Genomic DNA, 25488 nt, shown 5'->3' on the forward strand with positions numbered 1-25488 from the left:
GAATAGACTGGCAGCTAACGTAAAAGGGAATCCAAAAGTCTTCTATAGCACGTAAACAGTAAACGGGTAGTAAGAGGAGGCATGGACCAATTAGGGACCAAAAAGGAGATCTACACATGGAGGCAGAGGACATGGCTGAGGTACTAAATGAGTATTTTGCATCTATCTTGACCAAGGAAGAAGATGCTGTCAAAATCACAGTAAGTGACGAGGTAGTTGAGATACTGGATGGGCTAAAAATTGATAAAGTGGAGGTACTAGAAAGGCTAGCTGTATTTAAAGTAGATAAGTCACCCGATCCGGATGGGATGCATCCTAGGTTGCTGAGAGAAGCAAGGGTGGAAATTGCGGAGGTACTGGCCATAATCTTCCAATCATCCTTAGATATGGGGGCGGTACCAGAGGACTGGAGAATTGCAAATGTTACACCCTTATTCAAAATAGGTTGTAAGGATAAACCCAGAAACTACAGGCCAGTACATTTAACCTCGGTAGTGGGGAAACTTTTAGAAACGATAATCTGGGACAAAATTAAGTCACATAGATAATTGTTGGTTAGTAAAGGAAAGCCAGCATGTATTTGTTAAAGGCAAATTGTATTTAACCAACTTGATTGAATTTTTTGATGAGGTAACAGAGAGGGTCGATGTAGTGTATATGGACTTTCAAAAGGCGTTTGATAAAGTGCCACATAATAGGCTTGTCATCAAAGTTGAAGCCTATGGAATAAAGGGGCAATGGTAGCATGGATACGAAATTGGCTAAGTAAAAGGAAACAGAGAGTAGTGGTGAACGGTTGTTTTTCAGACTGGAGGGAGGTATACAGTGGTGTTCCCCAGGGGTCGGTACTAGCACCACTGCTTTTCTTGATATATATTGATGACTTGGACTTGGGCGTACAGGGCACAATTTCAAAATTTGCAGGTGACACAAAATTGTGTCATCTGCAAATGATCTGGGGGTATATGTGCACAAATCGTTGAAGGTGGTAGGGCAGGTTGAGATAGCGATTAAGAAAGCATACGGGATCCTAGGTTTTATACATAGAGGCATGGAGTATAAAAGCAAGGAGGTTATGATGAACCTTTATAAAACACTGGTTCAGCCACAATTGGAGTATTGTATCCAGTTCTGGGCACCGCACGTTAGGCAGGATGTGAATGCCTTAGAGAGGGTGCAGAAGAGATATACTAGAATGATTTCAGGGATGAGGGACTTCAGTTACGTGGATAGACTGCAGAAGCTGGGGTTGTTCTTAGAGCAGAGAAGGTTGAGAGGAGATTTGATAGAGGTATTCAAAATCATGAAGGGTCTAGACAGAGTAGATAGAGAGAAACTGTCCCCATTGGTGGAGGGGTCAAGAACCAGAGGACATAGATTTAAGGTGATTGGCAAAAGAATCAAAGGCGACATGAGAAAAATCTTTTTTACACAGCGAGTGGTTGTGATCTGGAATGCACTGCCGGGGGGGTGGTGGAGGCAGATTCAATCATGGCTTTCCAAAAGGAATTGGATAAGTACTTGAAGGAAAAAAAATTGCAAAGCTACGGGGATAGGGCAGGGGGGAGTTGGATTAGCTCCATTGCTCCTGCAGAGAGCCAGCATGGACTCAACGGGCCGAATGGCCTCCTTCCATGCTGTAACCATTCTATGATCTATGATTTTATGATCTGTAATATTTTGCTTTTGCATAAATTAGACTGTTCAGTGAAACAGAAGGCAGTAATTTTAAATCCTAAAGCCAGATTGTGATTGTCTTAACATTAGGGCGTATTTCCGCACCATCTCTGGGATATTTACCATGCAGGAAAGATACAGGAATTTTTTTAGCAAGGAAATTCTGGTGGAAGTTGTTTCCGCTGCTTGTGCTTTTTTAAAATGCTTCCCCTGAGTATCCTCACTCTTTTTGAGCCTTCACATGATCAGCCTGCCATGTCCCCAGACCTCATTTGCAAATACCAGTCAGACCCAATGATGTTGCATCTGCGAGTTTCCTGGTTTTGAGCACTGGGTAACTTAGATTGAGACAAATGAGGTACGGCAGCTGTGATAATCACTTGATCAAGGCAGAAGTGAGGAGCTTGTGAACTTGTAGAGTCTGGGAACTTTGTATAGTGATTTCTGCAGCTTGGAAATGCTTTTGCATTTTTTTTCTACCAAGACCTACACTTGAATCTGATTGCATCTTACAGGATCAGCCCACCACACGATTTTCGGACCCCCCACCCTCATGCATTCAGGGCACCAGAAGAGCAGGTATTGGTTTCCCCATGGACATACCACTCTGTGTCATTATAATGGAGGAGGAGGAGGATGGAAGAAAGGAGACTTAGGCATCATTCCAAGGAGGATGCAGCCTACCAGACATTAGGCAACTCAAGGCCATATGAAGAGCTTTCCATATGAAAAGTACATTTCATCAAAGATGCAATACGGCATTGTGACCTGCTGCAGGAAGTCTGAAGCCACACTCATCTGTCCGTACTGCTCTCTCAGTGGCTACGAAGATCACCACTGCCCTCAACTTCTATGGAATAAGATCCTTTTAGTCAGCCACATCAGTCATGGAGCAGTATGGGCATGTATTCATCAGTTCACTAATTCCCTTTACAGCAAAGCAGCACAATTCATAACCTTCGGAACTTCAGCAAGACAGGCGAGAGAACAAGCTGTGTACAGTTTTATGGGGTAGTTGGCTTCCCCAAGATCCAGGGCGTAGTCGATGACACCCATATTGCATTGAGGGTGCCCATAGCATTCCCACTCAGCTATATGAAAACTCCCTCGATGTGCAGTAGGCAATGCTCAAATTGAAAAGTCACCCGGTCCAAATGGGAAGTAAGAGTGGAAATAGCGGAGGCTTTGGCCACAATCTTTCAATCTTCCTTGGATATGGGAGTGTGCCAGAGGACTGGAGGGTTGCAAATGTTACACCCCTCTTCAAAAAGGGGGAGGGAGTAAAACCAGGTAACTACAGGTCAGCCTGACATCGGTGGTGTGGAAGACTCTACTAGAGACCATAATCCGGGACAAAATTACTTGTCACATGGAAGAATATGGGTTAATAAACAACAGCCAATATGGATTTGTTAAAGGCAAATCGTGTCTCAAAGAACTCAATCAAGCAAAACTTGATTGAGTTCTTTGATGAAGTAACAGAGATGGTTGATTAGGGTAGTGCAGTTGATGTGTATATGGCCTTTCAAAAAGCATTTGATAAAAAGTACAACATAATAGACTTGTTAGCAAAATTGAAGCCCATGGGGTAAAGGGCCAGTGGCAGCGTGGCTGCGAGACAGAAAACATACAGTAGTAGTTTTTCGAATTGGAGGGAAGTATACAGTGGTGTTCCCCAGGGATTGGTATTAGGACCACAGCTCTTTTTGATATATATTAATGACCTGGACTTGGGTATAAAGGGCATAATTTCAAAATTTGCAGATGACACAAAGCTTGGAAATGTAGTAAACAGTGAGGAGGATCATAGCAGATCTCGGAAGGACATAGGCAGACTGGTGAAATAGGCAGACACATGGCAGATGAAATTTAATGCAGGGAAGTGTGAAATGATGCATTTTGGAAGCAAAAATTGTAAACTACAGCAACAGGAACAGACAGACCTGGGGGTTCACAAATACAAATCTTCTAACGTGGCAGTACAAGTTGATAAAGCTGTTAAAAAAAGCATATGGCATCCTTGGCTTTATTAAGAGTGGCATAGAGTTCAGAAGCAAAGAAATTATGCCAAATCTTTATAAATCGCTGGTTAGACCTCAGCTACAATATTGTGTCCAACTCTGGCCACCACACTTTAGAAAGGACGTCAAGGCCTTGGAGAGGGTGCAGAGGAGATTTATTAGAATGGTATCAGGGATGAGGGACTTCAGTTATCTGGAGAAACTAGAGAAGCTGTGATTGTTTTCCTTAGAGCAGAGACGGTTAAGAGGAGATTTAATCGATGTGTTTAAAATTCTGATGGGTTTTGATAGAGTGAATAGGGATAAACCGTTTCACTGGGCAGATGGGTCATTAATCATAGGACCCTATCAAATCTCCTCACAACCGTCTCTGTTCCAAGGAGAACAACCCCAACTTCTCCAGTCTATCCACATAACTAAAGTCCCTCATCCCTCGAATCACACTAGTAAATCTCTTCTGCACCCTCTCTGAGCCGGTCACATTTTTGCTAAAGTACGGTGCCCAGAACTGGACACAATACTCCAGCTGTGGCCGAACCAGTGTTTTATAAAGGTTCATCATGACTTCCATACTTTTGTACCAAGCCTCTATTTATCAAGCCCAGGATCCCATATGCTTTTTTAACCGCTTTCTCAACCTGCCCTGCCACCTTCAACAATTTGTGCACGTATACCCCCAGATCTGTCTGTTCCTGTACCCCTTTTAGAGTTGTGCCCTCTAGTTTATATTGCCTCTCCTCGTTCTTCCTACCGAAATGTATAACTTTACATTTTTATGCGTTAAATTTCATCTGTCACGTGTCCAGTCATGCCACTAGCCTGTCTATATCCTCTTGAAGTCTATCATTATCCTTCTCACTGTTTACTACCCTTCCAAGTTTTGTATCATCTGCAAATTTTGAAATTTTGCCCTGTACACCCAAGTCCAAGTTATTAATATATATCAAGAAAAGCAATGGTCCCAGCATCGACCCCTGCAGAACACCTTTGTACACCTCCCTCCAGACCGATAAACAACAGTTCACCACTACTCTCTGTTTCCTGCCCCTTAGCCAATTCTGTATCCATGTTGCTACTACCCCCTTAATTCCATGGGCCACAATCTTGATGCTACCATGCAGCACTTTATCAAACGCCTTTTGAAAGTCCATATACACCACATCAATTGCATTGCCCTCATCTAACCTCTCTGTTATCTCATCAAAAAACTCTGTCAAGTTAGTTAAACACGATTTGTCTTCAACAAATCTGTGCTGGCTTTCCCTAATCAATCCACACTCGTCCAAGTGACTGTTAATTTTGTCCCAGATTATCGTTTCTAAAAGTTTCCCCACCACTGAGGTTAAACTGACTGGCCTGTAGTTGCTGGGTTTATCTTTATACCCTTTTTTGAACAAGGGTGTAACATTTGCAATTCTCCAGTCCTCTGGCATCACCCCCGTATCCACGGATGTTTGGAAGATTATGGCCAGTACCTCCGCATTTTCCACCCTTACTTCCCTCAGCAACCTAGTTTGCATCCCATCCGGACCAGGTGACTTATCTACTTTAAGTACTTAAAACATTTGCCTGAGGAAGGAGGAAATCTCCGAAAGCTTGTGAATTTAAAATAAAATTGCTGGACTATAACTTGGTGTTGTAAAATTGTTTACTTTAAGTACAGCTAGCCTTTCATAGTACCTCTTCTTTATCAATTTTTAGCCCATCCAGTATCTCAACTATATCTTCCTTTACTGAGACTCTGGCAGTGGCGTCTTCCTTGATAAAGACAGATGCAAAGTATTCATTTAGTACCTCAACCATCCCCTCTGCCTCCATGAGTAGATCTCCTTTATGGCCCTTTATTGGCCCTACCCCTCCTCTTACTACCCGTTTACTGTTTACATCCCTGTAGAAGACTTTTGGATTCCCTTTTATGTTGGTCTATTCTCATACTCTCTCTTTGCCCCTCTTATTTCCTTTTTCATTTCTCCTCTGAACGTTCTATATTCTGCTTGGTTCTCACTAGTGTTATCAATCTGACATCTGTCATACCCCCCTTTATTCCATTTCATCTTACTCACTATCTCTTTTGTCATCCAGGGAGCTCTGGCTTTAGTTGTCCTACCTTTCTGCCTCATGGGAATGTGCCTAGACTGTGACCGAACCATCTCCTCTTTAAAGGCCGCGCGCCCACTGTTCAATTACAGTTTTGCCTGCCGATCTTTGATTCGAATTTACCCGGGCCAGATCTGTTCTCATCCCATTGAAATTGGCCCTCCTCCAATAGAATATTTTTACTTTAGAGTGGTCCATGTCCTTTTCCATAGCTATTCTAAACCTTATGATACTATGATCGCTGCTCCCTAAATGCTCCCTAAATGCTCCCTCACTGTCACTTGCTCCACTTGGCCCGCCTCATTCACAAGAACCAAGTCCAGCAATGCCTCCTTCCTCGTTGGACCAGAAACATACTGGTTATCCTGAACACATTTCAAAAATTCCTCCCCCTCTTTGCCCCTTATATTATTATTGTTATCCCAATCTATAGTAGGATAGTTGATGGCCTCCTTCTGTGCTGTATCATAGGAAACATTGGAACATAGGAACAGGAGTAGGCCATTCAACTCCTCGTGCCTGCTCCGCCATTTGATAAGATCATGGCTGATCTGTGAACTAGCTCCATATACCTGCCTTTGGCCCTTAATACCTTTGGTTGCCAAAAAGCTATCTATCTCACATTTAAATTTAGCAATTGAGCTAGTATCAATTGCCGTTTGCGGAAGAGAGTTCCCAACTTCTACCACACTTTGTGTGTAGAAATGTTTTCTAATCTCACTCCTGAAAGGTCTAGCTCTAATTTTTAGACTGCCCCCTACTCCTAGAATCCCCAACCAGCGGAAATAGTTTCTCTCTATCCACCCTATCTGTTCCCCTTAATATCTTATAAACTTTGATCAGATCACCCCTCAACCTTCTAAACTCAAGAGAATACAACCCCAATTTGTGTAATCTCTCCTCGTAACTTAACTCTTGAAGTCCGGGTATCATTCTAGTAAATCTACGCTGCACTCCCTCCAAGGCCAATATGTCCTTCCGAAGGTGCGTTGCCCAGAACTGCTCACAGTACTCCAGGTGCGGTCTAACCAGGGTTTTGTATAGCTGCAGCATAACTTCTGCCCCCTTGTACTCTATGATTCTATACGACTGGATAGGTAAGAGTGGAACCAGATGAGGGCAGTCCCAATCAGTTGGACAATGGAGGAGAGACGTTGGAGGAGGATGGTGTGGTCAACTGTGTCAAAGGCTGCAGACAGGTTGAGAACGATGAGGAGGGATCGAGGAGGAATAGTGCATCACGGTCACAGTCACAGAGGATGTCATTTGTGACTTTGATTGGGGCCGTTTCAGTGTTGTGGCAGGGGAGGAATCCTGATTGGAGAGTTTCAAACATGGATTTGCGGGAAAGATGGGCACAGATTTAGGAGGTAATTACACATTCAAGGACTTTGGAGAGGGAAGGGAGGTTGGAGATCGGGTGGTAGTTTGCAAGGACAGAGAGGTCAAGGTCATTTTTTTTGAGGAAGAGTCAATGGCGGCGCATTTGAAAGGGAGAGGGACAGTACCTGAAGAGGGAAACAAGACCTGGATAACATCCAGGCTTAGACTGATAGGTGGCAAGTAACATTCGCGCCAGACAAGTGCCAGGCAATGACCATCTCCAACAAGAGAGAGTCTAACCACCTCCCCTTGACATTCAACGGCATTACCATCGCCGAATCCCCCACAATCAACTTCCTGGGGGTCACCATTGACCAGAAACTTAACTGGACCAGCCACATAAATGCTGTGGCTACAAGAGCAGGTCAGAGGCTGGGTATTCTGCGGCGAGTGACTCACCTCCTGACTCCCCAAAGCCTTTCCACTATCTACAAGGCACAAGTCAGGAGTGTGATGGAATACTCTCCACTTGCATGGATGAGTGCAGCTCCAACAACACTCAAGAAGCTCGACATCATCCAGGACATAGTAGTCCGCTTGATTGGCACCCCATCCACCACCCTAAACATTCACTCCCTTCACCACCGGCGCACTGTGGCTGCAGTGCGTACCATCCAAGGCTTCTTCGACAGCACCTCCCAAACCCGCGACCTCTACCGCCTAGAAGGACAATGGCAGCAGGCACATGGGAACAACACCACCTGCACGTTCCTCTCCGAGTCACACACCGTCCTGACTTGGAAATATATCGCCATTCCTTCATCGTCGCTGGGTCAAAATCCTGGAACTCCCTTCCTAACAGCACTGTGGGAGAACCTTCACCACACGGACTGCAGCAGTTCAAGAAGGCGGCTCACCACCACCTTCTCAAGGGCAATTAGGGATGGGCAATAAATGCTGGCCTCGCCAGCGATGTCCACTTCCCATGAATGAATTTAAAAAATTACAATATCAGGTCCAGCAGAGTGTGCGAGACGATTAGAATGTGGGAGAGACTAATTGGGAGTTATTTTGCTTAATTCAAGAAAGACAACCCGCCACTGTGAGGAAACCTGTTGTGTTCATTGCCTTCTATCATTATATAAAGACAAGTTGTACTGATTGAACTAAGTGAAGCTGATTTTCAACTGCTGGTCGCCCATTTCTGACCTGAAAAACAGGCAATTGAAAGTCGATGGGTGGGGGGCGCTGCTTAAGTATGCAAATTGGGGTGCTACACTGGTTAGAGGACTCCGATTGCAATTTTCAGGTACACATGTGCGGAGTGTGCACAATAGTCATTTCACCTGTTTGCCAGGCGGTAAGTGGCCTAACCAGCGGTCTTTAATGGATTGCCTGGGTCCACACAAAAAAGAATCTGACCTGCTGCCATCTCATTCAAGCCCACCCCCACCCCCCTTCCGATGGCCCTGCCCCCGATCCAACCTGCTGGCTTGCTTAGCAAGGAAGGCAGCCAATTTTCAGCCCTTCCACAACTAGCAAACTGAAGCGGGGTGCCCATTTGGTGCCTGCAACTTGCAGGCAGCAGTTAAATGAGGCCCAAATTGAAAATGGTTCAGGCCTTCTAACAAAGGCATCAGTCGAGTGGTGCGGCCACTCAGCTGACTTCGCACCCATTTCAGGTGGAGGTTGAAGAACGGTCCCAGTGAGTCTGATCATAAACTATTGCTCTGTATGTCCCTTTCTGTGAATTAAAGCAGCTTAATGATTCGTAACTTACCAAGTGTTTTCTCAATCCGCCTTCAAAGAGATTGAAAAATATGAATATTCAGTTCCAATCACAAGGAGATACAGTTGTTAGCCCCTGTGGGATGCACTATCATATCGTTAGATATTGGGCAGTACAGGCACGCTTTTAAACAGAAGATGCTCAGGCCACTTCATAGAATCATAGAAAATTTACGGTATAGAAGGAGCCCATTCGGCCCATTGTGTCCACGACGACCGAAAATGAGCCACCCAGCCTAATCCCACTTTCCAGCACTTAGTCCGTAACCTTGTAGGTTATGGCACGTCAAGTGCATATCCAAGTACTTTTTAAATGAGTTGAGGGTTTCTGCCTCTATCACCCTTTCAGGCAGTGAGTTCCAGACCTCCAGCACCCTCTTAGGGATTGAGTCGCATCACTGTACCCAAGACCAAACCTTGACAGTAAATTACCAACTTTGCAATGCCGATTGGGAACCTCACCCATATGTAGCACATATTGGAAGTTTATCTGTGCTGCACAAGATTTTCCAACAGTTTAAATAGTTGGGAAATCATGCAATGTGGGCTCGAATGTCTGACATGCACTCCCAGTGGGTGAGACTCCCTGCTGTTAGTATTTTAACCACCTATCATTTCAGTCAGAAAATTACCCCTAATATATCAACCAATCTAGGTTTAACAAGCAAAAAAAAAAATGGATTCATTCTGTGTTGTTCATTCATATCTCGAGTTGTTTAACTTTACGAACGCGTACCTAAAGTTTGTCATGTGGTCCATGTGATATGTACTTGCATATTACAGGAAGTTAATATAACTATTTTCATTTTTTTCATAGGCCTCTGAGTTCTCTAACACAGACCTTAGATAGGTCTTCTATTGGAAAAAGCCCACGTCCCAAAACAACAGAACCTCGGTACTTGGGAACATTAAAAATCTTGGACACAAAGTCTTCTGGAAATGCAACCTCTAGCCTTGAAGCTGCAGACACAATCAGAGCATCCATTTATCAGGTGATCAATAAATGTGATGTGCCAGGAAATTAGAAATATATTATATACTAGTGAATCTCCCCGTGCCATTGCTCACAGTCGGAGGAAATGTATGTCTTTGAACTGTTCTGTTGTAATAGATGGAGAAACGTTACAGCATTACCTCTAAAGCAAGTAAGAATAGCAGATATTAATGTTACAGTGTTACCCATTGATACCAATGCATTGGGACGATTACAACATTACCACTTCCAGAGTTTTAATATATTACTAGTGGATCTCTATGGCATTGTCACAGTAAATTGGAAGATATACTCTTTCCTACCTGTCTCTGATTGTATCTCTCCTCTTCTGTTTCTCTCCCCCTTTCTCTTTTCTGGTTCTCTTTTTTTTCTTCTTCCTTCCATGGACAGTTGGGGTGCTCGAGCAGCAGGTGGTAGTAGGTAAAGGGAAAGGGCGAGGAGCAGGAAGGAATGGGGAATTCCAGCCTGGAACAGCGGCAAAAGAGTATGAAGGCAGAGAACTAGTGATAGTTTGGGGTAGGGATTATGAGGGGGCAAAGTACCCTTGAACAGCCCCACTCCTGACTATGAGAGAGATCAAGCAGTTGAAGATGGCTGGGCCGAGGAGGCATTCCTGATGAACTACAGCAGCAATGTTCTGAGGCTGCGACAATTGATCTTACACAATTACAGTCATCTTTCTTTGTGTCACGTGGGACTCCAGGCACTGATGTTTTTTTTTCCCCTGACCCCTATTGACTTCAGTTTTGCTAGGCTCCAATGTAACATACCCAGTAAAATGCAGCTTTAATTTCTAGGGCAGTTACTCTCACCTCTCCTCCAGGTGTAAAGGATTGTTTGAGTGCAATGCATGAAGGAAAATTGAGCCAGAAGGATTGCATGCCCTTAATGGAGCCCATTGATTTTCCTCCATGTGCTGTGGCCAGGTGATCATTTACCCCCATGCACAAAAAGAGGAAAATCTGCCCTATAGAGCGTTCCAAAGTGCTTCACATTCAATTAATTATTTTTGAAGTATAGTCATTACTGTTATGTAGACAAATGTGGCAGCCAAATTGCACATAGCATATAGCATATGATGGTAGTGGTTGAAGAAGGAGTGTTGGCCAAGACATCTGTCGAGCTTCATGGTCTTTTTCACTAAGTGCCATGGGATCTTTTACATCCATCTGCGCAAGCAATGGGGCCTCAGTTTAATACCTCATATGAAAGATGGCACCTCCAAGAACACACTCACTCCCTCAGTATTGCACTGAAGTGTCAGCCTAATTATATGCTTAAGTCCTAGAATGGGACCTGAAACCACAATCTTCTGATTCAGAAGCTACAAACTGAGCCAAGCTATTACACAGAATTACGTAGAATGTACAGCACAGAAATGGGCCATACGGCCCAACAGGTCCATGCCAGTGTTTATGCTCCACACGAGCCTACTCCCACCCTTCTTCATCTAACCCCATCGACATATCCTTCTATTCCTTTCTCCCTTATGTGTTTATCTAGCTTCCCCTTAAATGCATCTATGCTAGTTGCCTCAACTACTCCTTCTGGTAGCGAGTTCCACATTCTAACCACTCTCTGGGTAAAGACGTTTCTCCTGAATTCCGTATTGGATTTATTAGCGACTGTCTTATATTTATGGCCCCTAGCTCTGGGTGTCCCCGCAAGTGGAAATATCTTCTCTACAACTACCCTATCAAATCCTTTCATAATCTTAAAGACCTCTATCAGGTCACCCCTCAGTCTTCTCTTTTCTAGGGAAAAGACCCCAGTCTGTTCAATCTTTCCTGATAGATATAACCTCACAGTTCTGATATCATCCTAGTAAATCTTTTTGTACCTTCTCCAGTGCCTCTATATCCTTTTCATAATACGGAGACCAGAACTGTTCACAGTACTAAATTGCCGTCTGACGAAGGTCTATACAAGATTAACATAACATCCCTGCTTTTCAATTCTATCCCTCTAGAAATGAACCTCCGTGCTTTGTTTGCTTTTTTTATGGCCTTATAAACCAGTGTCACTACTTTTAGTACCTTAGTAGTGATTTGTGAATCGGTATCCCCAGATCCCTCTGCTCCTCTACCCCATTTAGACTCTTTTTCTCCAAGCAGTATGTGGCCCCCTTATTCTTCCTACCAAAATGTACCACCTCACACTTATCTATACTGAAATTCATTTGCCAATTACACGCCCATTCTGAAAGTTTATTAATGCCTTCCTTTATTTTGTCACCGTCCTCCTCTGTATTAACTATACTCCCCAATTTGGTGTCGTCCGCAAATTTTGAAATTTTACTTCCGATTCCTGAATCCAAATCGCTTACATAAATGGTGAATAACAGTGGTCCTAGCACCGATCCTTATGGTACACCACTTCCTACCTTTTGCCAGTCTGAGTAACTACCTTTAACCCCTACTCTCTTTTCTGTTTTGTAGCCAGCTTGCTATCCATCCTGCTACTTGTCCCCTGACTCCACAAGCTCTGACCTTAGTCATGAGTCTACTATGCGGTACGTTATCGAAGGCCTTTTGAAAATCCAAATATATTAAATCTACTGTATTACCCTTGTCTACTCTTTCTGTTACTTCTTCAAAGAATTCAATAAGATTGCTCAAGCATGACCTTCCCTTTTGAAATCTATTCTTTATTATATTTTCGGTTTCTAGATGTTTTTCTATTTACGTCTTTGAGAAAGGATTCCATTATCTTTCCTAAGCTCATTTATCTATAGTTCTCTGGACTTGTTCTGTCTCCCTTTTTAAATCTAGGAATCACATTGGCTGTCCATCAGTCCTCTGGCAATATTCCCTTATCCAATGAATTTTTATTTCTATGCATCCTAACTTCTTTTCATATGCATGGATGCAATCCATCGGGACCAGGGATTTTATCCTCTCTAAATTTGATTAATTTATCAATTATCCCCCCCCTTTTTATCTTAAATGTCTTCATATCTTTTTTGACCTGTTCTAATGTTATGCTGATAAATACTGAGGCATAGTAATTATTTAATATTTCTGCCATTTCGCTGTCCTTACCTGTGTGTTTATCATGTGTATCCCTTAGTGGCCCTATCCCTATCCTGATTTTTCTTTTGTTATTTATGTGTCTTTTGAATACTTTACCATTTCTTTTTATATTCCTTGATAATTTAATTTTGTAGTTTCTCTTTGCCTTCCGAGTTGTTTTTTTTAATTTCTTTCCTAACTTCTTCATATTCTCTTTTGTCATCCTCCTTTGTTGTCCACGTACTTAGTGTATGCCTTTTTCTTTCATTTCAATTTTGCCCTTATTTCTTTATTCATCCATGGTGTGTCATTATGGCTGGTTTGTTCTTGCTTTTTAATGGGATATATTTCGCCTGGACTCTATTGATCACCGTTTTAAATGTTTCCCACTGCTGTTCTATTTCTTTATCAGTAAATTTTTCCAGTTTATTTTCCCTTGTTCCATTCTCATTCCCTTAAAATCAGCTTTTTTCCAATTTATTACTTTGGTCTTTGTCCTTCTCAATCTTTATCTCAAGCTGACATAAGAAATGAAGTGGAGATGCCAGTGATGGACTGGGGTTGACAAATGTAGAGAATCTTACAACACCAGGTTATAGTCCAACAATTTTATTTGAATTCACCTGACGAAGGAGAAAGCCTCCGAAAGCTTGTGATTTTCAAATAAAATTGTTGGACTATAACCTGGTGTTGTAAAATTCTCTACATAAGAAATGAAGGCAGTAGTTAAAACAGCGGCCAAATCCATAAATATAAAGAGCTCTTTGGTCTTGGTTAACACTGTATTTTTCTGGTGCTGGGATTACAGAACCAAACAAATTTAAATGAAATTGTTGAGTATGACATCCTGTGTGTTATATTGCATTATTAATTCATATCTTGCCTAAAGCAAAATTCAGTACATCTATTTCCTTCCCTCCAGTAAAATTAAGATGTTTATATCAAAATGCAGAAGACATTACACATTCAGGAACCAAATTGCTAAAGAAGCAATCCATATACAAGTTGATGGTGGAAAATCAAACTGCGAAAAGATGATAAGGAAACATTTTTAATGCTCTGTCGATGGGGCACAGCTATAAAATGAGGAACAGTTTTTGAAACTACAACACGCCAACTAGTCTATGCCGGCGTTTATGTCCACATGAGCCTCTTCCCTCCCTACTTCATCTAACCCTATCAGCATACCCTTCTATTCCTTACTCCCTCATGTGCTTATCAAGTTTCCCCTTAAATGCATATTTGCTATTTGCCTCAACTACTCCTTGTAGCATTCCACATTCCACATTCCTACCACTCTTTGGGTAAAGAGTTTTCTTCTGAATTTCCTATTGGATTTATTAGCGACTATTTTATATTTATGACCTCTAGTTTTGGACTCCCCCACAATTGGAAACATTTTTTCTACGTCTGCCCTATCAAATCCTTTCATTACCTTAAAGATCTCTCAGATCACCCTCAGCCTTCTCGTTTCTGGAGTAAAGAGCCCCAGCCTGTTCAGCCTTTCCTGATAAGTATATCCTCTCAATTCTGGTATCATTCTTGTGAATCTTTTTTCACCCTCTCCAATGTCTCTATATCCTTTCTATAGTATGGTGACCAGAACTGTGCACAGTACCCCAAGTGTGGTCAAACCAAGGTTCTATACAAGTTTAACATAACTTCTCTGCTCTTCAATTCTATCCCTCTAGAAATGAACCCCAGTGCTTGATTTGCCTTTTTTATGGCCTTATGAACCTGCGTTGCTACTTTTAATGATTTGTGAATCTGTACCCATAGATCCCTTGCTCCTCTATCCCATTTAGACTCTTATTTTCCAAGCAGTATGTGGCCTCCTTATTCTTCCTACCAAAATGCACCACCTCATACTTATCTATTTTGAAATTCATTTGACAGACAATTAGCTATTAAATATGCAAGCTGCAGCTTTTACAGCTAACTGATTAAGCTTGAAAACCAAGGCTGATTACAAAATATTCTTGTTGCACAGTTGCTGTTCTCTCTCTATCTATCTCTCCCTCTCTCTCTCAACAATAAGGATTGTACATTAAATTACATTGGGTAGTCTGAATCCAGTTTCAAGTGAGTGTGAGTCCACAACACAAAACAACCCATATTTCAAAATTAATTAAACAGACAATGGGGCAAATTTTCATTCCCATTATACACCATAATGAGCAGATGGGGCAAAACGGAGCACTAAATTAGGCAGAAATTTTTGGTCAGATCTGCAGCAAGCAATGAAAGTTCTTGTCCAAAACAAGCAGGAACTGCATTCAAACTGCATTCAAACATAAAAAAGCATGTAAATCCCACATGCGTTTCTCTGGCATGCTGCACACTGGAAGCCAACAACCCCAAAGGGGCACAGATAGGGTGGATAGAGAGAAACTATGTCCGCTGGTTGGGGATTTTAGGAGTAAGGGGCACAGTCTAAAAATTAGAGCCAGACCTTTCAGGAGCGAGATTAGAAAACATTTCTACACACAAAGGGTTGTAGAAGTTTGGAACTCTCTTCCGCAAACGGCAATTAATACTAGCTCAATTGCTAAATTTAAATCTGAGATAGATAGCTTTTTGGCAACCAAAGGTATTAAGGGATATGGGCCAAAGGCAGGTATATGGAGTTAGATCACAGATCAGCCATGATCTTATCAAATGGCGGAGCAGGCACGAGGGGCTGAATGGCCTACTCCTGTTCCTATGTAACCCCTGCCCAGGAAACATGAAATCCAGACCTTGTAGAGGCAGACCTTTCAGGCAGGAGGTCATTTAAAAGGTACGTTAAAGCTAAGTGATTTTAGGTCATTGCAGGCCATTTTTTCTGGGGTTTATTTTCCGCTGGCACTTAGGCTACCATGAGCCTTTGTGTCAGTTGCACTTAATTATTACTTTTTACCCCAGCGCCATTACTAACGCCAAGGGATTTCCCAATATGCGTCCTCCAAGCTAATTTGTTTGGAAGAAGAGGGAGGTCAGGCTGCCCATGATGTACTCCATGCCCTTCCTTCACCACCCGCATCTGCAGAGAGAAATTAAATTACCTAGTGTTAGTGGAGACTCCTCTTCCCAAAGGAAGCTATGCCAGTAGATCCTTGATGGTGTCATTACCATATGTGAATGCCTGCCTAAGCATTATGCTGAATAGTCCTTCAGAAACACCCCAATCACAGCATATTATGCTTTAGATGATACCACATGAAAGAAGGCATGTCAGCATGATCAAAACCCAATGTTGCCGAATTGGAACATAGGAACATAGGAACAGGCCATTCAGCCCCTCGAGCCTGTTCCGCCATTCTATTAGATTATGGCTGATCTGTACCTTAACTCCATCTACCTGCCTGGGTTCCATATCCCTTATTATCTTTGCCTAACAAAAATCTAACAATCTCAATTTTGAAATTTTCAATTGACCTAGCCTCAACAGCTTTTGGGGGAGAGAGTTCCAGATTTCCACTACCCTTTGTGTGAAGAAGTGCTTTCTGAATGGCTTAGCTCTAATTTTAAGGTTATGTGCCCTTGTTCCAGTGTCCTCCACCAGAGGAAATAGTTTCTCTCTATATACCCTATCAACTCCTTTGATCATCTTAAACACCTCAATTAGATCACCCCTTAATCTACTATATTCTAGGGAATACAACCTGTCTTCATAATTTAATCCTTTTATCTGGTGAATCTACACTGCACCCCCTCCAGGGCCAAAATATCCTTCCTGAGATGCAGTGCTCAGAATTGAATGCAGTACTCCAGATGGGGTCTAACCAGATCTCTGTACAGCTGTAACATAACTTCTGCCCCTTTGCATTACAGCCCTCTTGAGATAAAGGCCAACATTTCATTAGCCTTTTAAATTATTTTTTGTACCTGTCCACTAGCTTTTAGTGATTTCTATACTTGGACCCCTAAATCTCTCTGCGCCTCCAGTTCCTAGCTTCTCACCATTCAGAAAATACTCTGATCTGTCTTTCTTAGGTCCAAAGTGGATGACATTTTTTTACGCAGCGAGTTGTAATGATCTGGAATGCACTGCCTGAAAGGGTGGCGGAAGCAGATTCAATAGTAACTTTCAAAAGGGAATCGGACAAATACTTGAAAGGAAAACATTTACAGGGCTATGGGGAAAGAGCAGGGGAATGGAACTAATTGGATAGCTCTTTCAAAGAGCCGGCCCAGGCATGATGGGCCGAATGGCCTCCTCCTGTGCTGTACCTACTATGATACCTCACATTTTCCCACATTGAACTACATCTGCCACAGTTTTGCCCACTCACTTAATCTATCAATGTCCCTTTGCAAATTTCTGCTCCCATCTACACTATTTACTGTGCCACCTAACTTGGTGTCGTCAGCAAACTTGGATGTGTGGCTCTCTATTCCTTCGTCTAAGTCATTTATAAATATATTGAAAAGCTGAGGCCCTAGTACAGATCCCTGGGGGACACCACTAGTCATATCCTGCTAATTTTGTACATCCCCATTATCCCTACTCTCCGGACCCTACCGCCTAACAATTCCCTATCCAAGCTAATAGATTGCCTCCAATTCCATGCGCTTTCGTTTTTGTTATGGCTCTTATGTAGAACCTTATCGAGTGCCTTCTGGAAGTCCAGATAAATAACATCCATAGGCATGCCCTTTTCTACCTCCTCACAAAATTCAACAAGGTTCGTTAGACATGACTTACCCTTTACAAATCCATGCTGGCTCTCTCTGATCAGCTCAGCCCAATTCTCAATCACTCTATCCCTAATAACAGATTCTAGTAATTTCCCCACAATTGACATTAGACTAATAGGCCCTATAATTTCCTAGTTTATCTCTACTGCCCTTCGTAATTAATGGAGTGACATTGACAGCTTTCCAATCCAAGGGAACCACTCCTGAATCGAGAGTTTTGGAAGATCATTACTAATGCATCAACAGTTTCCTCACCTACTTCTTTTAAAACCCTGGGGTAATAACCATTGAGTAATGGAGAATTGTCTATCTTTAATCTCATTAGTTTCTCCATCATCAATTTTTTACTTTTATCGAATCTAGTTAGTTCCTCCCCTTGATTTATTTTTAGTTTTCTTTGTATCTCTGGTACTTTATCCTCATCCTCTACTGTGAAGACTGATACAATGTAGCTATTTAGTAAGTCTGGCATTTCCTGGTTTTCAATTACAATATCCCACCAAGATGTCACCAACCATTTTGCAAGTCGTGACAAACCTACCACGGGGAACTATCGTCTTACGGTCTGGGTCAGTGGAGAGGTGGATGCAGAATAGGGCGAGCACATGCAGGGACAGTAACAATCATATGTGGTCTGAAACTTATCCTGAAATTTTATAGCACAAGAGGAAGCCAGTCAGCCCAGAGTGCCGTGTCTAAAAGAGTTATCTGCTTATTCCTGTTTCCTTGCCCTTACCCCATATTCTTTTGTTTTATTCTTTTCAAATATTTTTTAATTTCCCTTTAAAAGCTACTATTATGGATTCTGCTTCCACCACTGTCTCTAATAAGGCATTCCTTACAACCCTCTGCATAAAAAATATTTTCCCAACCTCCACCTTCGTTCTTTTGGTTATGATCTTAAACTTATGTCCTGGAGTTATTTGCCTGTACCTACATACAGGCTTGTTATATTGCTGACCTATTACGCTGGTACCATGGAGGGCAACTCTCCTTACAATCACCTCATATAGCACCAGTTTGACTTTAGCAGCCATCGAACAAGGCATCGGATGTTGGGCTGCTCCAGCACCTATCTGCAGATAAAGTTTGCTTCCAGATTGTCTTTCCTTCATCATTGACTGGTGCTTTTTAATCTCTGGCCCTCCAACCTTGGAGAAGGCTGCTGATGGATTCAAATGGCTTTTGAGCTTTTGCCCTTGTATTGTGACACTCCGTTTAATTGCCCCTGCTCCTTTAAATTTGGCTCAAATACAATTTTCCTCCCCCACCACAAATGTCCTCTCTAAATCCATTTCAGTCTGCACCTGGTGCTAATTACGTAGGTCAGCTTACACCGGAGAATTGAATGCTATTAGCGCTTGATCTTTCAGATGGAAATTGCACCAGTTCTTAACCATTTAGAACTGACTTTTTTTTATTCATTCATGGGATGTGGGCGTCGCTGGCCTTGAGAGGGTGGTGATGAGCCGCCTTCTTGAACCGCTGCAGTCCGTGTGGTGAAGGTTCTCCCACAGTGCTGTCAGGAAGGGAGTTCCAAGATTTTGACCCAGCGACGATGAAGGAACGGCGATATATTTCCAAGTCGGGATGGTGTGTGACTTGGAGGGGAACGTGCAGTGGTGTTGTTCCCATGTACCTGCTGCTCTTGTCCTTCTAGGTGGTAGAGGTCGCGGGTTTGGAAGGTGCTGTCGAAGAAGCCTTGGCGAGTTGCTGCAATGCATCCTGTGGATGGTACACACTGTAGCCACAGTGCACAGATGGTGAAGGGAGTAAATGTTTAGGGTGGTGTATGGGATGCCAATCAAGCGGGCTGCTTTGTCCTGGATGGTGTCGAGCTTCTTGAGTGTTATTGGAGCTGCACTCATCCAGGCAAGTGGAGAGTATTCCATCACACTCCTGGATTTGTGCCTTGTAGATGGTGGAAAGGCTTTGGGGAGTCAGGAGGTGAGTCACTCATCACAAAATACCCAGCCTCTGACTTGCTCTTGTAGCCACAGTATTTATGTGGCTGGTCCAGTTAAGTTTCTGGTCAATGGTGACCCCCAGGATGTTGATGGTGAGGGATTCGGCGATGGTAATGTCGTTGAATGTCAAGTGGAGGTGGTTAGACTCTCTCTTGTTGGAGATAGTCATTGCCTGGCACTTGTCTGGTGCAAATGTTACTTGCCACTTATCAGCCCAAGCCTGAATGTTGTCCAGGTCTTGCTGCATGCGGGCACGGACTGCTTCATTATTTAAGGGGTTGTGAATGGAACTGAACACTGTGCAATCATCAGTGAACATCCCCATTTCTGACCTTATGATGGAGAGAAGATCATTGATGAAGCAGCTGAACATGGTTGGGCCTAGGACAATGCCCTGAGGAACTCCTGCAGCAATGTCCTGCTGAGATGATTGGCCTCCAACGACCACTACCTTTGTGCTAGGTATGACTCCAGCCACTGGAGAGCTTTCCCCCTGATTCCTATTGACTTCAATTTTACTAGGGCTCCTTGGTGCCACACTCAGTCAAATGCTGCCTTGGTGTCAAGGGCAGTCACTCTCACCTCACCTCTGGAATTCAGCTCTTTTGTCCATGTTTGGACCAAGGCTGTAATGAGGTCTGGAGCCGAGTGGTCCTGGCGGAACCCAAACTGAGCATCAGTGAGCAGGTTATTGGTAAATGCCGCTTGATAGCACTGTCGACAACGCCTTCCATCACTTTTCTGATGATTGTGAGTAGACTGACGGGATGGTAATTGGCCAGATTGTCCAGGTATGTCCTGCTTTTTGTGGACAGGACATACCTGGACAATTTTCAACATTGTCGGGTAGATGCCAGTGTTGTAGCTGTACTGGAACAGTTTGATTCGAGGCGCGGCTAGTTGTGGAGCACAAGCCTTCCGCATTACAGCCGGGATGTTGTCAGGGTCCATAGCCTTTGTTGTATCCAGTGCACTCTGCCATTTTTTGATACCACGTGACGTGAATCGAATTGGCTGAAGACTGGCTCCTGTGATGGTGGGGATATCGGGAGGAGGCCGAGACGGATCATCCACTTAGCACTTCTGGCTGAAGATGGTTGCAAATGCTTCAGCCTTGCCTTTTGCACTCCCGTGCTGGACTCTGCAGTCATTGAAGATGGGAATGTTTACAGAGCCTCCTCTTCCCGTTTGTTGTTTAATTGTCCACCACCATTCATGACTGAGTGTGGCAGGACTGCAGAGCTTTGATCTGATCTGTTGATTGTGGAATCGCTTAGCTCTGTCTATAGCATGTTGCTTCCGCTGTATGGCATGCATGTAGTCCTGTGTTGTAGCTTCACCAGGTTGGCACCTCATTTTTAGGTACGCCTGGTGATGCTCCTGGCGTGCTCTTCTACACTCCTCATTGAACCAGGGATGATCCCCTGGCTTGTTGGTGGTCGAGTGAGAAATATACTGAGCCATGAGGTTACAGGTTGTGCTGAAATACAATTCTGCTGCTGCTGATGGCCCACGGCGCCTCATGGGTACCCAGTTTTGAGCTGCTAGATCTGTTCTGAACCTATCCCATTTAGCATGGTGGTTGTGCCACACAACACATTGGATGGTGTCCTCAGTGTGAAGACGGGACTTCGTCTCCACAAGGACTGTGCGATGGTTTGAGGGTGTCTGAGTAATTCGCTCCGGAGAGGCGGTTCTGTACTTATAATATGTAAATGAGGTTCCATTCCTCATATTTTGGCAGCTATTTAAATTTAAAGCTGGCCAACCGGGTTTCCCGGGGCTCAGGAAACCCGGCAGCTAAAGAGAGGCGGGAGCAGCTGGCTCCATCAGGTAAGTGCTTTTTAGAGCACTGCTTGCGGGCCAGGAGAAGCAATACTGCTCCTCCTGGCTCCTTAAGCAAATCTTCTGCCGCAAACAGCCAACCCCCTCCTTCCAAACCCGCGATGTTTCTTGGTCCCCCCACCTTAGAGAGTTGTTCCCGCTAAGCTGCACGCGTGCGCGGCCGCACTGCAGTCTATAGTGTGCCGCGCACTTAATCATTCCATCGGCACGTCAAATCGGTGCTCTCTGCCCCTGTCCTATTCTGACCAGTCCCCAGGCCCCTCTCTCATACTGACCAGTGCTCGGACCCCAGGCCCTTTTCCAGCTCTGCCTCCCCAGTCCCCAGTGCTCCAGCCCCAGGTGGGCTGCTTTGCCTCTGGTGCTGGGGAGTGTCCGAGTGTCTAGAGGTCCGAGTTTCCGGCCCCAGATGCCGAATTGTTTACCATGTTGCTAGGAAATGCAGTCAGCAAGCAGCTGATTGGCTGCACGGAAATCAGACCAGGAAGTAAAAAATAAACTGATTGGCGAAGCAATCACAAACCAGACTTATCCAGCCAACCAGAAACCAGGCATCTCCACCCAATCAGAGATCAGGCATCCTCACCCAATCACAGACCAGGCACCTCCACCCAATCACAGATGAGGGGCCGGGCCCATGACCCAACTGCTCCCTGCCTTACATAGAGGCTGGCAAAACTAATGACACCTACAAGATGTACAATTGTAATGCAATGATTTTTTAAACCCTGCTGAGGATTCAATGGTGGGGTGGGAGGGGGGCTTTATTTAAACTGTTCCCTATCCCCAAATTCACACTGACTGATTTGACAGCTGTTTTGTACTTCTGACACAATTTAAAAATTTGATTGCACACGATTTATTTCTGTTTGAATCAGAGTCATCAAGCTGATTCAACAAAAAGCTGATTGGAATCAGCTTTATCAAGCGTTTGATAAAGTGCTGCATGGTAGGCATGTCATCAAGATTGCGCCCCATGGAATAAAGGGGGCAGTAGCAACATGGACACAGAATTGGCTAAATGACAGGAAACAAAGAGTAGTGGTGAGCGGTTGTTTTTCGGACTGCCTGAAGGTGTACAGTGGTGTTATATGTTAATGACTTGGACTTGGGTGTACAGGGCACAATTTCAAAATTTGCATATGACACAAAACTTGGAAGGGTAGTAAACAGTGAGGAGGGTAGTGATAAACTTCAAGAGGATACAAACAGGCTGGTGGCATGGGCAGACACGTGGCAGATGAAATTTAACGCATAAAATTCAAAGTGATACATTTCAGTAGAAAGAACAAGTAGAGGCAATATAAAGTAGAGGGCACAATTCTAAAAGGGGTACAGGAACGAAGAGATCTGGTGCACAAATCGTTGAAGGTGGCAGGGCAGGTTGAGAAAGCGGTTAAAAAAGCATACGGGATCCTGGGCTTTATAAATAGAGGTATAGAGTACAAAAGCAAGGAAGTGACGATGAACCTTTATAAAACACTGGTTTGCCCATAATCTGGGCACTGCACTTTAGGAAAGATGTTACCGCCTTTGAGAGGGAGCAGAAGAGATTTGCTGGAATGATTCCAGGGATGAGGGACTTTAGTTACGTGGATAGACTGGAGAAGCTGGGGTTGTTCTTCTTGGAACAGAGAAGGTTGCAAGGAGATTTGATAGAGGTATTCAAACTCATGAAGGGTCTAGACAGAGTAGATAGAGAGAAACTGTTCCTATTAGCTGAAGGGGCAAGAACCAGAGGACATAGATTTAAGGTGATTGGCAAAAGAACCAAAGGTGATAGGAGGAAAAACATTTTTACACAGCGAATGGTTAGGATCCGGAATGCACTGCCCGAGGGTTGATGGAGGTTGATTCTATCATGGCCTTCAAAAGTACTTGAGAGGAAAAAATTTGCAGGGCTACGGGGATAGGGCGGGTGAGTGGAACTAGCTGGATTTCTCTTGCATAGAGCTGGTACGGACTCAATGGGTTGAATGGCCTCCTACCGTGCTGTAACCATTCTATGATTCTGTGAATCGTTCCCATCAGATAATTTTTAATAAAATATAACAAGACTGGTTTGCCCAATCCTAGTGCAACTTAAGAAACCCATTTCATAAATTACATAAATTTATCAGCCAATATTGTTCCAATTATCCACTATTTTGTACATTTGTTCTTTTTGTTATATACCCTGATTAATGTTTTCTAAAAAAGATGTTCTATTCAAAGTTGTGATCTTTCTTTACAGTGGCACACACAGCCTTTATATCGGTGCACAAACCCAAAATCATTATGCTCATGGCCGAAAAAAATTAGAGAGAATATTACCAAACCGATTGCCGGTCCAAGCCTCCCCACCACCCCACCAACCCGTGATGTTTCCAGGATGCTGGGCTCCATCCCCAACAGTCCCCGACTGTGGCCTTCTACCGCTGGCTTTCCTGCCTGGCGGCCGGCCAGCCTATCGAGTACTGTACTGTTCCAGTATAGCTATAACACTGGCATCTACCCAACAATGTGGAAAATTGCCCAGGTATGTCCTGTCCACAAAAAGCAGGACAAATCCAATCCGGCCAATTACCGCCTCCTCCGTCTACTCTCATTCATCAACAAAGTGATGGAAGGTGTTGTCAACAGTGCTATCAAGCGGCACTTAATCATCAATAACCTGCTCACCGATGCTCAGTCGGTGTTCCGCCAGGACCACTGGGCTCCAGACCTCATTACAGCCTTGGTCCAAACATGGACAAAAGAGCTGAATTCCAGAGGTGAGGTGAGAGTGATTGCCCTTGACATCAAGGCAGCTTTTGACCGAGTGTGGCACCAAGGAGCCCTAGTAAAATTGAAGTCAATGGGAATCAGGGGGAAAACTCTCCAGTGGCTGGAATCATACCTAGCACAAAGGAAGATGGTAGTGGTTGTTGGAGGCCAATCATCTCAGACCCAGGACATTGCTTCAGGAGTTCCTCAGGGCAGTGTCCTAGGCCCAACCATGTTCAGCTGCTTCATCGATGACCTTACCTCCATCATATGGTCAGAAATGGGGATGTTCGTTGATGATTGCACAGTGTTCAGTTCCATTCACAACCCCTCAGATAATGAAGCAGTCCATGCCCACATGCAGCAAGGCCTGAACAACATCCAGGCTTGGACTGATAAGTGGCAAGCAACATTCGTGGCAGACAAGTGCCAGGCAATGACCATCTCTAACAAGACAGAGTCTGAACACCGCCCCTTGACATTCAACAGCATTACCATTGCCGAATCCCCCACCATCAACATCCTGGGGGTCACCATCGACCAGAAACTTAACTGGACCAGCCATATAAATACTGTGGCTACACAGCAGGTCAGAGGCTGGGTATTCTGCGGCTAGTGACTCACCTCCTGACTCCCCAAAGCCTTTCCACTATCTACAAGGCACAAGTCAGGAGTGTGATGGAATACTCTCCACTTGCCTGGATGAGTGCAGCACCAGCAACACTCAAGAAGCTCGTCACCATCCAGGACAATGCAGCCCCCTTGTTTGGCACCCCATCCACCACCCTAAACATTCACTCCCTTCACCACCGGTGCACTGTGGCTGCAGTGTGTACCATCTACAGGATGCACTGCAGCAACTCGCCAAGGCTTCTTTGACAGCACCTCCCAAACCCGCGACCTCTACCACCTAGAAGGACAAGGGCAGCAGGCACATGGGAACAATACCACCTGCACGTTCCCCTCCAAGTCACACACCATCTCGACTTGGAAATATATCGCCGTTCCTTCATCGTCGCTGAGTCAAAATCCTGGAACTCCCTACTTAACCGCACTGTGGGAGAAACTTCACTACACGGACTGCAACGGTTCAAGAAGGCTCACCACCACCTTCTCAAGGGCAGTTAGGGATGGGCAATACATGCTGGCCTTTACAGCGACGTCCACATCCCATAAACGAATAAAGAAAAAGCGGTAAAAAAATGATTGAGGTCCTGCCATTAAATTTGGCAGGACCTCCACGTTTCCGGCATTTCCGGGTTACCTCTCCTGCAAACACGTGTCCATGCTCCCTCCCCGCCACTCTGTAAATGTCCGTGCCAATGGCTTCGGTCTTCCCAATA

The 25488-nt window shown here is 44.0% G+C and overlaps 1 protein-coding gene across 7 annotated transcripts in view; it reads left to right on the forward strand.

Moving 5' to 3' along the window:
• Positions 1-25488, forward strand: part of map9 (microtubule-associated protein 9) — a 232424-nt gene that overhangs the window by 172482 nt on the left and 34454 nt on the right. For all 7 annotated transcript variants that reach the window (XM_067992825.1, XM_067992841.1, XM_067992820.1 and 4 more), the window contains one exon: positions 9724-9898. In XM_067992825.1, the coding sequence (XP_067848926.1) occupies positions 9724-9898 (175 nt within the window). The remainder of the gene's footprint in view (positions 1-9723; positions 9899-25488) is intronic.

This window comes from Heptranchias perlo, chromosome 1 (genome assembly GCF_035084215.1).
Source record: "Heptranchias perlo isolate sHepPer1 chromosome 1, sHepPer1.hap1, whole genome shotgun sequence".
NCBI classification, from domain to species: Eukaryota; Metazoa; Chordata; class Chondrichthyes; order Hexanchiformes; family Hexanchidae; genus Heptranchias; species Heptranchias perlo.